The sequence below is a fragment of the Natator depressus genome, chromosome 2, assembly GCF_965152275.1.
Source record: "Natator depressus isolate rNatDep1 chromosome 2, rNatDep2.hap1, whole genome shotgun sequence".
NCBI classification, from domain to species: Eukaryota; Metazoa; Chordata; order Testudines; family Cheloniidae; genus Natator; species Natator depressus.
Window position 1 is genome coordinate 87,756,993 of NC_134235.1, and position 16,939 is coordinate 87,773,931.

The following is a 16,939-nucleotide window of genomic DNA, read 5'->3' on the forward strand; positions in this document are numbered from 1 at the left end:
ACTTTAAATCTGTAAAGAGTTTAGGATAGTGAGAAATGTAAATAGACAATAAACAAAACATGCCCCAAATCACATAATACATTATATGAATTTTTCAGCTTTTTGAGGTCTTGTATCTTTAGGAATCTCATTGGAGTCCTCTTTAAGTGAAATTCTATTATGAAAAAGCCCAACTGCACTATTTATGAAGAAATTTAAAGCAAAAATTAAGACCTAAACTACATTAACTGCAAACTTTTAGCTGTTTCCATGTGTGGATTTGAAATAAGTGAAAAGAAGAGTAGTCTTTATAAATGTTCAAATTAAAGAGAGCGCTTTAATGCTTTAAGTAAAAATACTATGCAGCACACTACAAAGTAGATTAGAGAAGCTTTTCTACCTTGATAAGAATTTATTGGCATATAATATAGGGCCATATCCTAGTACACAGGTAGTTAATGGGATGTTTGCAATTTTCTCCCAACATATTAAAAAAGAAGCAAAAGGAAGTTCTATGGCCTGTGTTATACAGAAGGTCAGACTTGATCCCAGTAGTCTCTTCTAACCTTGGAATCTATAAACTTATGAAAAAGAAGGGTTTTAGACTGCTTAAGAATCTGTTTTAAAAATACTTTTCTCTTTTTTCTCCCTCTAGGTTATGAGAATTCATACGATTGCCTAAGCTGGCCTCTAGATGGTACAAAAGAACTTACACCTAGGAATCTTTTCTGATATACATGTGAAGATTTATATTCCCTGCACCATATGGCTACTTAGATCATCCTCCTAAAGTTAGCAATCCCAACATTACAAAATGTAGTTGTGGAATAAATAAAATGTCGAAAAATATAAGTGCCAGAAACTGAACGTAACATGCCAATGTACTTAACGTACCAACTGTTATACGAAAAAGTCACATATACAGTTGTGAGACTCTATTTTTCACTCGTTTTAACGAATTGCTTTGAGACAAAAAATGATTAATAGTGGCTCATCAAGTGTTCTTTCATTTTCAATTTAAAATAGCTTAAAGTAACATGAAACTTACTACAGACAACATGAACACTAAAGAGTTAAATTTAATTTAATTCAATTAAATATAGCGGCCCCAAGCATTATTTATCATAAAGGCAATCTGAGGTCACAACCCAGTGGAACACATACTAACCAATAAAATACTTCCATGACTTCATATACTTTCGATTTTTTTTTTAAAAAGATTTCTTCTTGTATGTTTTACATCCAATAGATATTTATTACAGAGGTGCTGTGTGGAAACTTCAGACACCAGCATGTTACATTTTGATCCAAGCATCCAGGCTACCTGTATGAGCACAGAACTGGTGTGTGGTGTATTAGCACAGGATATACCTCTATATTTTTGAAGGTCAGGAAGGGTTCATGCTATTTGCCTAATATTATGCAAAGTAGGCATGATCCTCAACCTCCTGGCAAGTTGTCAAAGTAGCCTTCAGTTCAAAGTAAGTGCACTGACAATGACAATAATGTACGCACACTCTCTACCAATCAAGAGGTGGTAATGTTGTATTTTATATCTTCTTGTCGCCACTGCCACAAACGTGTGTGTATGTTCTAGGTGATGTACTGCCATTCCCTTAGTCCGTGGGTCATCATTTCTTCTGGATTTCTCTGTCTTCTTATCTCTTTAGCCAGAGAACCTCTCTCTTTCCCACTGAGGATTACTCCTGCCTAAAAAGGCTCATTGTTGTCATCTCTCACACAGAGAAGCCTCTAGGGCCAATCCAGTTTACTTCATGCTTTGACTCTCAAAGGCTGAACATGGATTTTCCTAGCATTACACATATTTTCCTAGAATTATGTTAAATTATTTGTAATGTGGAAGAGCAATTCCAACAACATCTATCATCAGAAAAGTGCACCACTTGTCTATAATTAAACAATGCAGACAGGTCTCTTACCTTGCATAGTAGTCCTTTGGGGGAACAACTTCCTGAAAGAATTGTAACTGGTACAGATAAAGTCCAATCAAGTGCCCCGCACTGTATATAGCCATTAATACACACAGACAGCTGAATATCAGCGGATCAAATGCTAGGCAACAGGACCACCATGTGCACAGCCCCAAAAATACAAAGAAATACACAGCTGACGTCAAAGATGGCAACATCATACCTGCAAAAACAAATATTGAGGATACTTTGAGAATATTAGTGTTAAAAACATTTATTAATCCTAAAACATTATGTAGTTTATCAAAACAATTTCAAAATCACATTTCTGTTTTGATAGTTTTTACTTATTATAGGTAACAGCTAAGACTGCTATTAACTGAAAAATGCCATAAAACATGTATATATTTTTTTCATTTTGCTTATTCTATGAAAAAACAACACTTGGTATGTAGCTAAATTTAGAAGGATTAGATTTATATTAGTAAATGTTGATTTCATACCGATGAAAAAATATTTCCATCAGTACTAATAGAAATTTACAGATAAGCAGAGTAAGAAAAATGCTGCTTGATAACTTATTAGAGTTTGATGTATTTTGGCATGCGATGTTGACAATTTGTGTTTAATGGTTATAAAGCTTTAACTTTTTGAATCTCAACATCTACTGTAATTAAAGAATTATAAAATCAAATTCTGCCATGCCTATATATAGTCAATTTCAATATTTCCTCTGAGTACTTCGTGTCCCTAGTTTGTGCAGCTCTTTCCCACAGTAAAAGGGGAGAGAAAAACAAGAATTTGTGATCGTAAACCCCCAAATCAGCAGGGAGACGCAGAGGTAGGTACTGTACCTAAAAATACTTTTAACTTTTTTTAAAAAATTGTTAGATTTCAAGTTAACATTTCTGTAAAATAATCAGTAGGATAATAAAATACTATGATTAATTAATATGGTGTGAAAGTTTCCCATGTAATCATTGAATTTCTAATCACTAGAAATTTGTGTCCCAGTCAGTGAGATACTGTGTACACTGGAAATAAAAGAGCATCTACAATATATCCAGTACATGCGGTCTATGTAAGTGCCAAATATGGATGAAAAGTAATCCAATTTATATCTCATAAATATTTGTAATACTTAGTGTATACTAAGGGCTCTCTTGTATCCTACGTAGATTTTCTTTTACACACTTAAACAACATTTCATTTGTGAAGTTGCTATTTTCACTCTTCACAGCTGGAGCACATCTCATGAAACGCCTACTGTACCCTGCAAAAGGGGTATTTGAGGAGGTGGGGGTGGGGAGATGCTCATATCTAAGATGCAGGAAACTGGAGGAAGTGACATAAGAAACTTTCATCCTACATAATGTGCCAAAGGCATCACCAAAGCAACTCCATTGAAGTCAATGGAATCACACTAGGGATGAATCTGGCCCATTTTGCTTCAAAAATCTTAACAATTGCATACTTGAATGGAAGGTGGGTACAACCCAAGAGATCTGGGGCTCATTCATCTGAGTCTGGGTAGTCATCCTGCAGCAGAGTGGCCTGCTGTGCCTCAGAAAGATCCAGGTCTTGGTGCACTGGTTCTCAAACTTTTGTACTGGTGACCTCTTTCACATAAAAAGCCTCTGAGTGTGACCCCTCCTTATAAATTAAAAATACTTTTTATATATTTAACACCATTATAAATGCTGAAGGCAAAGTGGGGTTTGGGGTGGAGGCTGAAAGCTTGCGACCCCCCATGTAAGAACCTTGTGACCCCCTGAAGGGTCCCAATCCCCAGTTTGAGGACCCCTGCCTTGGTGGATGCAGCTTTAAACTGTGTTTGGAGCTCTACCATCAAACAGAAGCCACCTGATGGATGGGATGAATCAATGCATTCACCAGCCAGCGTGCTCTCCTGGCCAGCTCCACTCACTCTTGGGTGATGATGTCTCCCTTTCAGCTCCCAAGCTGAGTAGGGTTGTGAACTCTTTACACTGATGAAAATCCCCACTTCCTGTTGTGCTTCAGCTGACCAGGGTCTTTCATCCTGGGTTATGTTAGCAGAAGCTAGCATAAACCTGGGGTGCCTGCAGCCCTTCACTGCTGAGGTGTAGGACACACAGTATTGTACATACTAAAGTTAGCTTTATATATCTGTGCTAAAAGAACCTTCCACTAACAGTAAATTGGTCTGTGTTGTATTAGCATAATCACAGGCTTGTACGCGGTACTTTAGGCCAAGCTATTGTCTCTCCTCCAGTATATAATCTGTGAGTATGTACCATTTTCATGATTCATATATTTAAAGGTCAAAAGGTTCTCTTACGATCATCTAGTCTGACCTCATGCAAAACAGAGGCCACAGAAACTCATCCAATCTGCATCAAGCCTATAACACTGTTCTTTCTTTTAAATAGATATCCAGTCTTGATTTAAAGTCTTCAGTGATGGAGAATCCAACACATTAATAGGTAAATTTTGAGAGTAGCAGCCGTGTTAGTCTATATCCGCAAAAAGAAAAGGAGGACTTGTGGCACCTTAGAGACTAACAAATTTATTTGAGCATAAGCTTTCATGAGCTACAGCTCACTTCCAATTGCTCATTACTCTTGCTGTTAAAAAATTTCACTTCTTTCTAGCCTGACGTTGTCTAGTTTTAGTTTGCAACCATTATGCCTTTTTCTGCTAGATTAAAAAAATGTCTACTATCAGAAAAAAACTTTTCCCTTGGCAGGTACTTTCAGACTGTGATCAATTCACCTTTTAACCTCCCTCCCCCAACTAAACAGATTGAGCTTATTAAATCTCGCACTATAAGACATCTTATCCAGACCTCAAATCATTCTTATAGCTCTTTTCTGAGTCCTCTTTGATTTTTCAACATCCTTTTTGAAGTGCAGACACGAGAACAGGAAACAGTGCTACACCGATGTTCTCACTAATTCCAAATACTGAAGGAATATCACCTCTGAACTCCTCCTTTATATTCTTTGCTTATATATCCCTAGAATGCATTTGCCCTCTTAGCTAAAGCATCGCATTGGAAACTCATGTTCATTTGGTTATCTACCATGAATCTGAAGTCCTTTTCCATGTCATTGCATTCCAAGATATAGTCTCCCATCTTTTAGGTGTGACCTACATTCTATGTTCCTAGATTTGGCTCCATTAAAATGCATGTTATCCAAATAAGCCCACTTTACCAAGTGATCCAGATTGGTCTGCGTAACTAACCTGTCCCCATCACTATTTACCACTTCCCCACTGTTTTTGACAATCTGCTGCAAATTTCACCAGAAATTTTATACTTTATTCTGTTTTATTCTTTGATAAAGACATTGAATAGCACTGGGAGTACAGACTCTTGCAGGACCCCACTAGAAACATCGCCCTAGGATGATGTTTCCTCATTTACAATTACTTTTCATGATCCATCAGTTAATCAGTTTTTAATCCATTTAATATGGATTACATTAATTTTATATAGTTCTATTTATTAATCAAAATGTCATGCAGGAGTATGTTGAATGCCCTACAGAAGTCTATTATGTCACCAGTGTTACCTTTATCAACCAATTTTGTAATTTCATAAAAAAATATCAAATTTGAACATTTTTTTATTATAGAATGTATAACAAACCAGTAAATAAAGAGTAGCAATGTTTTGTTTGTGTATGTTTAATATTGTGTGATGTGCAGATGTGTGACATGTGAGACGTGTGTGAGTGTGAACGAGTCAGTGTGAGTGTGCGTTAGTAGAAGGAGCCAGCACCTAGTCTATTAATGCACATTCCACTTCTTACCTACAACATGTAGCCTTTCACAGTTTGGCCATAATAATAGCTTTAAAATTAATATATGCAATGAGTGGACCGCTTAGTACTAGCATCAAAATAAAATAAATAAATAAATGAAATTAAGCAACTCAGTGTAATTCCATGCCTGCCAAAAAGCTAATTTAAATAAAAATCAGCAGAAATTAATTTTCCTTCCAAATTTCCATTTTTATTCCCCAGTGTGCCAAAGTGCTGAAAATTCATTTGTACAATGCATAATCTCAGGGACTCTTGATGAATTTATCAAAAGCACCAACCTGTTGAACCAAGTAAAATTGTAACAACAACTTTTCCAGCGGTGGTTATAATGTTTCCAATAAACTCTTTCAGTTTGGAAGCCAGTGACGCAATTCTGCGCAGTAGTTTTAATTTTGTGGTTTCTTCAAATTCCTCTTCGCTATTTTCTCCACCATCCAAATCCTCACATATCAATGCATCATCTGGCTCTAACTTTTCTCTTCCAGCCTTAGAAAGAGAGAGAAAACAATGTGAGATGAAACAAGGGACCTGTGTCATATAGGTTATTTGTCAAGTCTTTTTTTATAGTGACTGACTCTATAATCACAAAATAATTCAAATAAAGAGTTGTGAAAGGTATATTAGAAGTCCATTTGGCTATCTAAGGCTACCACCTTAGACTTGTCTGAAGAAGAAAGAGATGAAAAATATTTGAGAGTGAGAGTGAGATTTTCCCTGGCAAATGCAATCCAGCTGGTTCCTCTGGCAGCTAGCAGGTAATTCCAGTTCTACATGTCTCTATTCAAAATTATGACCACTCAACATTCTGCCAGGTTTGTTGATTAGATTTTGTTAAGTCCCTTTGAGACACAGATCATTATTATTATTTCCAGGTCCAGACCAAAGGTGACTCCCTACCAGATGATGTTCCTCAGGGTAACCTCCTTCTTGGGATCATTACCATTCCCTATTGCAGGTTCTTTCCTCCCCCCTTCTTACGAACCCAGAGTTTATCAATTGGATGGAAGGGTGTGTTAGCTGCCTTTTCCTTGATCTTTCCATGGATTAGTTAGCAAGAGGCACTGGCACAACGAACAGCCATGACAACTATCAGTAGCATGCCTGGACTCAGAAATCAAAAAATCTAGGCCTTCTTCCAAACCTAGATTTGCTTCATTATACCAAATAGTGCTACTATCAAGGCTAGTTTTCATAGAGAAAGAGAATTCTATATATGTAATTCTAGTATGGATGTGGCTATAAATGTGACTCTCTAAAAGAGATTAATACCAGTGTGCTATTAGTATAAATGCAAAAAGAGATCACGGATAGAAACATTACAATAAACAAGCTTTCTTGTTTCTTCAATATATCCACTGATTGCACTATGTTACTCAAACCTGACTGAGTCAAATTCACCAAAAGAGTGTCCCAGTTGGTCCCCACATCGCCATTCTATTTTGTTTCTGTAATGTTACACTATCAATTTATCCAGCTACAAATGGGTTTACTGAGGAGGCCCAGCATGTGGGACTGGTATTCAGGTAACAATTCCCACCGATAGGGAAGAGAAAGAGATTGAGAGAATCCCAGCAACAGGGAACGAGAGAAGAAAGCGAAGTGTGCATGTGTTTGGGACAGGGGAATAGAATGAAAGAGCTGTGAGGAAGGTGATAGCTCAGGATGGATGGATGGATGAAAAGACTGGGAGGGAAAGAGATGTACCACTCAAACTCAAAGAAAAGTGGAAGCCTGGAAGGATGAGAGAGAGGGAGAGAATGTGAGAAAGAAAGATGGTGAAGAAAGAAATAATACAAGGGACAGAAAGACAAATTTGAAAAATGTTAAGTAGCAATTAAACAATGAAAATGGGAGGGAAAGGGGAATTAAATAATGAAAAAAAGAGAAAGAAGAAGAAGAAGAAAACCAGAAAAGACACACCCAATAGGTAAGTAATTTGTTAGGACTTGATGGTGCCCTGGTCCAGGGAAAGACATTAAACTTTCTGAAGAACACAAAGATACGCATCATTGAGTGAAGGGAGTCTTAATCACCCTAGCTAGCCTGATACAGGACGCAGGGGCATCTGCATTACCAGGAGGCCAGCCATGAATACAATTGAAGGAAAATATATTATTCCAGACACAACACAAAGGACATTTAAAAAAAATCTAACAATAAATGGGCCAGATCTTCACCTTGTGTAACTTGGCATAGTTACATTTGTTTCACTGGAGTGACTCAAAATTAAACCAGCTGAGCATCTGACCCAATTACTTTCTTTTTGATAGCTATGGGCACGTGTGAGTATTATATCTGTAATGACTTTTCAAGAGAACAACGTATTTATTGCAGCCATTGGAAATGACAAATTAGACAGCATTGATTGGGAGGCTTCCAGTGGCAATTGCAGAACTGTTATCCTTCTGAGTATTTAACTGTACAGAATACTTCATTACAATTTTGTTAGGTGGATTCCCCGAGCAAAAGAAACTCCCTCTTGTTCCATTTCACCTTTAAACTTTGTGCCAACTTTCTCTTCCCATTAATATTGTCTGTGACTGCCCAGAAAAAGCTTGTTCCATCTAGAGTTTCTATTTTGCAGACAATGAAATATGTATTAAATGCCGTAGAGCTGGTCTGGGAAATCCTCCTCTCTCTCAGACACATCCGGCTGTTTCACTAATTACGTCCATTATAAGTGGAGTGCGCTGGCGTCACAACCACTTTGTCATCTTCACAGTTCATTTTCATGGCTTTCAACAAACAAGGTTAATAGCTCTAGAAGCAAGACAATCATTAGGAGGTTGCAATGTGCACACCCAGTAAACACTTCCGGGAGGGGGGAGGGGGGGGCTAGCATGGAGAGGAATTACTATTGTCTGCTGCCCTTGCTAGAGCTCATGTCTAGAGAGCTCTCTAGTTGATACTACTTTACTTAAATAATTAACCACAAAACAATGCTGCAGTTCAGCTAAATGCTGCATAATATTCTTCCTATCACTCTATCAATGGGAAAAACACAGGAAAAAGAGTGCAATGACACCTTCCTATGTACTACAATTACTAGAAGAACTCCTTATTTAGCCCTGTTGGGTCCAGTCCTGTGTTTCCAAGCCAACTGTAGCTCTAACTACGTTTCTTGTTTAACATGATCATTAAACAGCTAACTCTTATGTGCATGCAAAAAGCAAATGAAATCAGTGGAAGTTCTGGATATTCAGGGATGTGGAATTGAGCTTTTAGTGTGCACAGACCTATATAAAGGAGGACATCTTCAGCTCTTCCATTTATTTATCTGTATCTATGGAGATACTGTTCACAACAAAAATAAAAAGATAATTTCAAAGTAACTGCTATTATAAAGGAGACTGGCAGATGTTCGATATAAATGACAATGTGGATTAAAACAATGAGCTCAAGTGGAAACTTTGAAAACAGATTTTGTTTGTATATATACAAATTATGCTTTCTACTAGAGATTGGCATGTCCAGTAATTGGAGCACAGACCTTTGGGCTAAGAACTCCCAATGTCTAATCCCAGCCTGGAGAGTGACTCCCTTGGTGGACTTAATTTATGTTCTTAAAGAATGTTCTTAATTTATCTTCCTTAGTTACCCCATCTGTAAATGTTGATAGTATTTAGCTACCACACACAGGAGTTTATTAAGGACATATTTGCTAGTTCTCAGGCTAGATTTTCCAAGAAGTTGCAAGCTGAATCATAACATCCCCTGGCCATGCTGGCAAAATCGGTACCTGAGCAGAGCAGCACTCTTCTAGGAGACCAGAATGACAGCCACTTTCTTCTGCTAGGCAGAATTTGGCATAGATGGATCTGCATAGATGAATGTGCGTAAAATGCCTTGAATATAAAAATCATTACAGAAATGTAATTGCTAGGAGTCTATATTAAATAGGAAGATGTTATACACAAGCTAATTTCATTGAAAGCTGAAAAGAGAGCTCTTTTAAAACAATAATGATGACTTAATATCCTGAGTCAGCGCTTCACATATGTGCAAGAAGAGGAAATATAAACTGAAGACAGAGAAAAAACACAAAACCAACCCCCCCCCCCCAAACCCTTACCCTGAAGGGAACAGAAAAATGAATTTAAAAACTGGTCTTGGGGGGATAAAATGAAAATTTAAATAGTATTAAACAAACGGCAGGAAATACACAAGATGGAAAAAAGGGAAAAGAAGGGAGGTAAAAAGAAATAAAAGGAAAAAACAAGGGTGACAAGTAAGGAAAAGAAGGGAAGTTGCTTTGTTGCACAAATGGTGGAGCAGAAACCCTTTTTCTCTCTTCCAACCCATCTCGGCTGCTAAACTCATCCTATGCATATCTTCTTAACTCCTTCCAAAAATAGCCTTTTGGTTTCCCTACAACACAATAGGGATCCTGGTTTTTCCACTTTGAGAGTCTGGTCACCCTAGGTTAGCTCCCCATAGTTCTAGTCAATCTGATGCACATTCTGTCTTACTCCCCTTTAGTCTGGGTGTTGGGGTGTTTGTCAGGGTGGAGGGGGGAGAACCACTAGGAAGAAGAGTCTTTCTGGACTTACCAGTCCCTGCTTACCAGTCTCAATTAACATCTAACAGATTGTTCATAATGACAACTCTGAAGCTTCTATTGTTGCTTTCTCAAATAAAAATGGAAGTAATCACTGAGGTTGGGATAGGTTGGGCACAACGTGAATGGACTAAGGATTTTGACTTTCACCTGGTGATAACCTGTCTGTTGTTCTAACAGTTTTTGATGCATATGCTGGACATGCTCATCATAAAACAGCATTATTCAAGGCAGACTGTTTTGCAAAGCCTTCACCCCACATGGGTCAGCCTGAGACTACAAACCAATGCTGCATAGAACATAGTTAGAAAAATACTTTTACTTCCATAATAAATTACTTATTATGCAACTACAGAATCCCTGTGGCTGCCGATTAAATCACATAAACCCCTCCATTCAACTAGTATATAACATTTTTGAAGTCATAAAAATGTGTTTCCGTGGCCTTTTCTATGTCGAATGGGGCCCCATGACTTTTTTATAAACAGACTAAATGTAGTTTAAGTTTTTCAACTTTGTGCAAGTCCCAGGAGTGTTCACTGTACAACACTTTTTAAAACTGCCAAACAGAGATACAGCACAGGCAGAGAAACAGTCTTGACTCTGTGGCAGCTACTATCATGACTAGGGCCAGAATATCCATTAGCTACTTTTGGGGACTGCTTTAATAAAATCTAGCTTTTACATGTTTCATCTGGTACAGTATAAACACTAATGCACTGAGAAATCCTAGGCCCCATAAATGTATTTACTAACAGGCAGCCTTAGTCTCAATTTAAATTCATTATTGCACCAGAAAACCTTTTCGTATTGTACCTACAACTAAGGATACTACATCTGTAAATAAACAGAATAGTCATCCACTGACTTTTGGACACTAGAAAGGACAGGAATGTAGACCTTTAAAAATCTCATGGTTGTCATCATTTCAATTTTTACTAACCAGAGATGTTATAGGAGACATAGGTGGATCTCAAAAGGTTCTGTGGCTCAGAATGGGAAAAAAAACCCTCCAAAGTTTGCCAATATATTACACTATTTGACTTTTTGAATCTGTTTAATGGCACTGGAAAGCTCACAAGAATAGTCTCTCATGAGAGTTCAGGTGCTTCCTCCTTCAAGTTAGATCATAAAGGCTGCACAAATAGCCTCTTCTGCAGTATTTTGACATTTCCTCCCAGGAACCAGGAAACACAAAGGAGTGAGAAAATGAGAAATCAGTTTGGGAAGAAAAAGTTATCTGAACTTATCCAAACCTCAAAATTTGTTTTGAGTTTTGAGCAACTATGTCAGAACCAATTTTTATTCTAAATGCAATAGCAAAAGACTACACATCAATGTATGTGTATCAAGCGGTGTATGATGCTTATAGACAAACAGGAATGTAATGGCAGGACATACTATTATAAACTTGATGTTTGGATGAACGTATTCATGTTTCAGAATGTTTTGATTATATGCAGTACAGAAGTGCAAAACATAATGAGAGATACAGTGTGTACTAAGATGACAGGAATTTCTGAGTTCTAATTCTGGTCCTGACGCTGTCTTGACGAGTGACCTGAGGCAAGTTGCATGAAGTGTGATTATACTCTGAAAAATTTCTATGTAAAAATGGTTCCTTCTTATTCAACAGATCCCTGTGAGTCAGAGAGTTTACTGGCTGAAATAAATTCTCACAACTTTGAAGTCCTGTCAGTTTTCTAAAGCATGCTCAGCTAAGAGAGAGCAAACTGGATTCTATTCCTTTTTGTTCATCATCATCAGAATTCTTAACTAAATTCCAATCAGTTACACCTGTGCAAACTCATAGAAGATAATGGGTTTCCCCAGGTGTCTCAGAGAGCATAACACAGAGACAGTGGGGGTTGCATAAATGTGGTGGAAGGCACTATTTGACCTGTAGAACATTTATTGCCAATGATGATTCCTGACAAATTTGGGGGTTTTTTTTAAACCAACTTAACTCTGAGATCTCTGGTTCCATTTGCAGAAAAGGTATATGAGCATATTTTATCTGAAAATAAAAGAGCAACACATGGAGAGCCTCACAATGCCATTTTCATAGTGACATTTTTCAGACTACAACTGCACTGTCACCTCTTGTGTCTATTTCTCTACCTGTAAAATAGGGAAAATATTTATCTTCCGTACTTACCTCACAGGGGTGTTGTGAGGATTACTTAAAAATAGCCCTATACAGTTGTTAGGTATAATTGATATAGATCATTGTGGGTACTGTAACTAGTAACTGGATTATTTCAAAAAGTTTCTGTTTAAATAATGCTTATATCTGAACTGTTTGGCCTGGAAACTGGGATGGAAATCTTACACCACTAGGTTTGCATACAAGATCTCTGCTTCCAATACCTTGGTTTCAGCTGGACTATGAGAATAGCTTATGGTATTTTGATTCAATTTTCTCTTTTTTTACCCAAACCTCTTTGTTCATTTCTCGATGTAACTTGTGATAACATTTTGCAGGTCACATTTTTAAGCTCATTTGTAATAAGTCTAAAGGTCTACAATGCGCAAAGCAAATTTTTTTTTAAGAAGCTATCTACCATTTACTTTAAAAAATGGGGGAACTGGAAGGAAGAGGGATTTCAATGTATATGCAGAATTTTTCAAATGAGGATATGACCCAAAAATATCCAAAGAAAAAATAAGCAAGACAATGCAATATTCTGCTGACAAACTTTCTTCTGATGATGTAAGCTGGAGGAGCTATTGAAGTGTCACAGACACCTATGGCCCCTAAGCACCTCTGAATGACTTTAGTGGGCAATAGACCAGGCCTTTACTTAATCAGAAAGTGACTGGGGTTCCTGTTTAAAAAATGTAGTAAGAGGGTTGCAGATTATGACTGGAAGAACAGCCCTCCTAGATTCCACTCTTGACGCTAGCAACTCTAATGTTTGCTCATTCCAAAACCTAAATCAATGCATGATGACAGTAGGATGCAGTACCCCTATTGATGCTGAATTAAATATGGCATTTATCAGTTTTACACCCCTCTTCAACACAAACGGAGACACTCTGTGAAAGGTAAACACAAACCAAACAAATCATAAGAATATCCTTCTTGTTAATCAGTATGAATATTTTTCTTAATATTGTGGTTTATGTGCGGGATTTTTGCAGAGAGCTTTCCAAGTATTTTTAATTCTCCTGCTGTTCTATTTGGTGATTTTTGACTGTAACATCGGATGGTATTTTATATCCAGTATTTAGCCACCTATATTGAAATATAATTGAATAACCGCTCAGAAGAAACTGTGGCTTGTTCTCTCTTCCAAAATGAGGTAGGGAAGACAGAGAATGGCATTTCCCACTGGACACAACTGCCTATTGAACTGGCCTGCCACAGACCATATCAAAGGACAGAGCTGCTGGCAGGCTCCTTGTTGCACAATGTCTCCTTAAAGCTCCCTTGGAGGGAGGCCCAAGCACAACGACCCCAGAACAGACCTACATCTAACAGACACAATCTAATCCTCAATATTTACAAGGAAATTAGTGATGAAATCTTGGCCCTATTGAAATTAACTGAAAAACCACCACTGAATTTAAATGGTCCAGGATTTCACTCTAGGAGGGAAAAAGTAAAACCATTTGCTGACGGCACGCCCTGCAAACCCCTACTTGGGGTAATGAATCATTTCTCATACAAATAATGCCATTGAGATATATGTGGCTACTCATGTGGAAGAGAGTTTGCAAGACTGGACTTACAATTTTTAAGAGGATTCTATTGAATTTGTACATTTCTTTATATCAAAATACTCCTTGTTGACGCTGTAGAGTGGTAAACATTTTACCTGCAATAAGTTATGTGAAGCATTGAATACTGATCTCAGAGTAGTGATAAACTGTAGATTGATTAGCTCTTGCAAAGGGTTTACGATTCTACTATATAGCCTGAAAATCAGTTATAACAGGAATAAGACAACCGTGCTGATGAAAACAAGTTTAAAACATTATGGTAATACACAAAAATATAAATGTGAGACAAGATTCATTCATGTCATAAGCAATTATCATCTTTCAAATACTCAACTCCTTTCTTCCAAAAAGGTCTTAGACACTTTAAGAACATAAATATAGCACCTCAAAAATGCACCCATTTTTTGGAAGGAGAGTAACAATTGATCAGCACACCGTACACTACATACAGTGGGAAAATTGAATTTTTAATTTGTTTATAACACAATTCAACTGGTCTCTGTGGATAGGATCAGCTCATACTCATACCCTGTTTTAAAACAGAGTCCTAACACTGATAATGAAGAAGAGATTTTAAAAGTTAAACTGTGCTAGAAACCCTCTTTACAATGAATTAAATACTGTTCCTCAGTTTGATTTAAACCACAATATAGACAAAACTTTAAGCCACAGACAAGTGTGCAAACTCCTATGTAAGTTAAAAGCCTCATGAGATCACTGCAGTTCATTCAGAACAGAAAGAACTGAGTCAACCCTGCTAGGATCTGAACTTGTGATTCTAGGAAGCATTATTCTGCTCTCATTTACACTAGTGTAAATTCTGGGTAACTTCACTGAAGTCAATGGAGTTACACCACTGTGAAAGGAGAATATGAACCGGAGATTATAGTAATGTTTAACACATGAGAAATTACTGAAAACTAGGGGAACCTGAAGGCTGTGACAGAAAGATAATGGTTTTTGATCTAACTCTGTAGGCAAAGCCAATCAACAGCCTCCTATGGGGAGAACTCTTAACTTAGAAAGCTATGCTCCCTAGAGTGTATGCAAAAATGAGTTGTGCATTATTGGTTGAAATCTATATAGGATCAAAGGAATTTTTGAAATACACAAGAAATTGGAAAAGAAAATTGGTGTTCTAGAGTGGGGGATGGGGGAAGGCACATAATTAAATATTGCACACAATAGCTATTGCACAGGGAATGGACAGAGATTTCACTTCCCAAGATACACCTAAGCAAATTTCATATGAATCCAACACAGGATTACATGGCTAATATGGTAATAAAAATCTTACATCTTGAATTCAAAGACTGTGAGGACTATAAGCCAAAGCAAAAGAGGGGGAAATCACACATATGGAATTAGGCAGGTTGACCTGAGAGGCTGAAACACCATTTGTTAATGAGAGAGAAACTGGCAGACTTAACTGCCTACGGGCTAAGACTTTACTTGCAATACCTAAAAAAGTGAGCATTGTAGTCTCTTTATTTTCTGGTAAACAGTGGCATGTTTCAAGTTTCCCTGCTGCACATTTATTAATGATCTGAGGTGGTGGGGGTGAAGGTGTGGGTGAGCAGTGAGGTAGCAAAATTTGAAGACAAAATTATTTAGGTTATTCATGACAACAGAGGACTGAGGAACTTCCTAGACAGCTAATCAAGCAAGGTGAATGGACAACATAGTGACAAAATTCAACGTTGACAAATGCAAGAACCACAAGTTCTAATGCACATTGGAGGGAAATTTTTAAACTACTCATTCACCCTACAGAGTTCTAAATGAATTGTATCAGCTCTAGAAAGGGACCTGGATATTACTGTACACGTGTTAATGAAAACTTCATTGTGCAGCTGCAGTTAAGAAAGGTAAGACTATGTTAGGATACCTAAGGAATAGGATGGTGAATAATGCCTTTATATAAATCAGTGTGTGTGGCCTCAACTGTATTATTGTGTGCAGTACTGGTCACCCCAACTCAAAAGGATATTACAGAGCTAGAGGGGATTCAGAGATATGCAACAACAATGATCAAGGGCCCAGAAAGGGAAGAGAGGGATTGTTTATCTTAGGAGACAAAGAAGCGGGGACTTGATAAAATAATATAAAAGAATTATTAGTTGAGGGATGGTAAATTGAAAACGTCTATGCTCCCTGTCTCATATCACAAGAATAAAGGAACAGTCAATGAAATTAAAAAATTTTAAAAAGGAAATACTTTTAAGCACAATTAAACTGTGGAACTTATTGCCATAAGAAGTCACTGAGGGTACACTTGTTTGAACTAGAGCATATCCTTTAGAAAAGCATCCAATCTTTATTTTAAAATTGCCAGGGATGGAGAATCCACCACAACCCTTGGTAAATTGTTCCAATGATTAATTACCCTCACTGTTAAAAAACTGCTTTTTATTTCCAGTCAGAATTTGTCTAGCTTCTACTTCCAGGCACTGGACCTTTTCATACCTTTGTTTTCTAGGCTAAAGAGCCCATTATCAAATTTTTGTTTCCCATGTCGGTACTTACAGACTGTAATCAAGTCACCCCTTAACCTTCTCTTTATTAAGCCAAATAGATTGAATACTGCACTCAAATTGCCCTGTTCTGTTCATTCCTTCTGAAGCATCTGGCACTGGCCACTATTAGAAGACAAGATACTGGGCTAGCTGGCCCATTGGTCTGACCCAGTATGGCCATTCTTATGTTGACCTACTTGAGTCTATCACTATAAGGTATGTTTTCCAATTCTTTAATCATTTTTGTGGCTCTTCTCTGAACCCTCTCCAATTTATCAACATCCTTCTTGAACTGTGGGCACTAGAACTGGACACAGTAGTTCAGTAGCGGTCACACCAGTGCCACGTACAGCAGTATTATAACCTCCCTACTCCTACTCAAGAGTCCTCTGTTTATACATCCAAAGATTGCATTAGCCC

General features: G+C 37.4%; 1 protein-coding gene across 1 annotated transcript in view; it reads right to left on the reverse strand.

The window, feature by feature from the left end:
• Window positions 1–16,939, reverse strand: part of PIEZO2 (piezo type mechanosensitive ion channel component 2) — a 440,411-nt gene that overhangs the window by 161,557 nt on the left and 261,915 nt on the right. The window contains exons 6-7 of the mRNA XM_074944649.1: window positions 5,998–6,205; window positions 1,920–2,133 (exon numbers count right to left, since the gene is read on the reverse strand). Of these exons, the coding sequence (XP_074800750.1) occupies window positions 1,920–2,133; window positions 5,998–6,205 (422 nt within the window). The remainder of the gene's footprint in view (window positions 1–1,919; window positions 2,134–5,997; window positions 6,206–16,939) is intronic.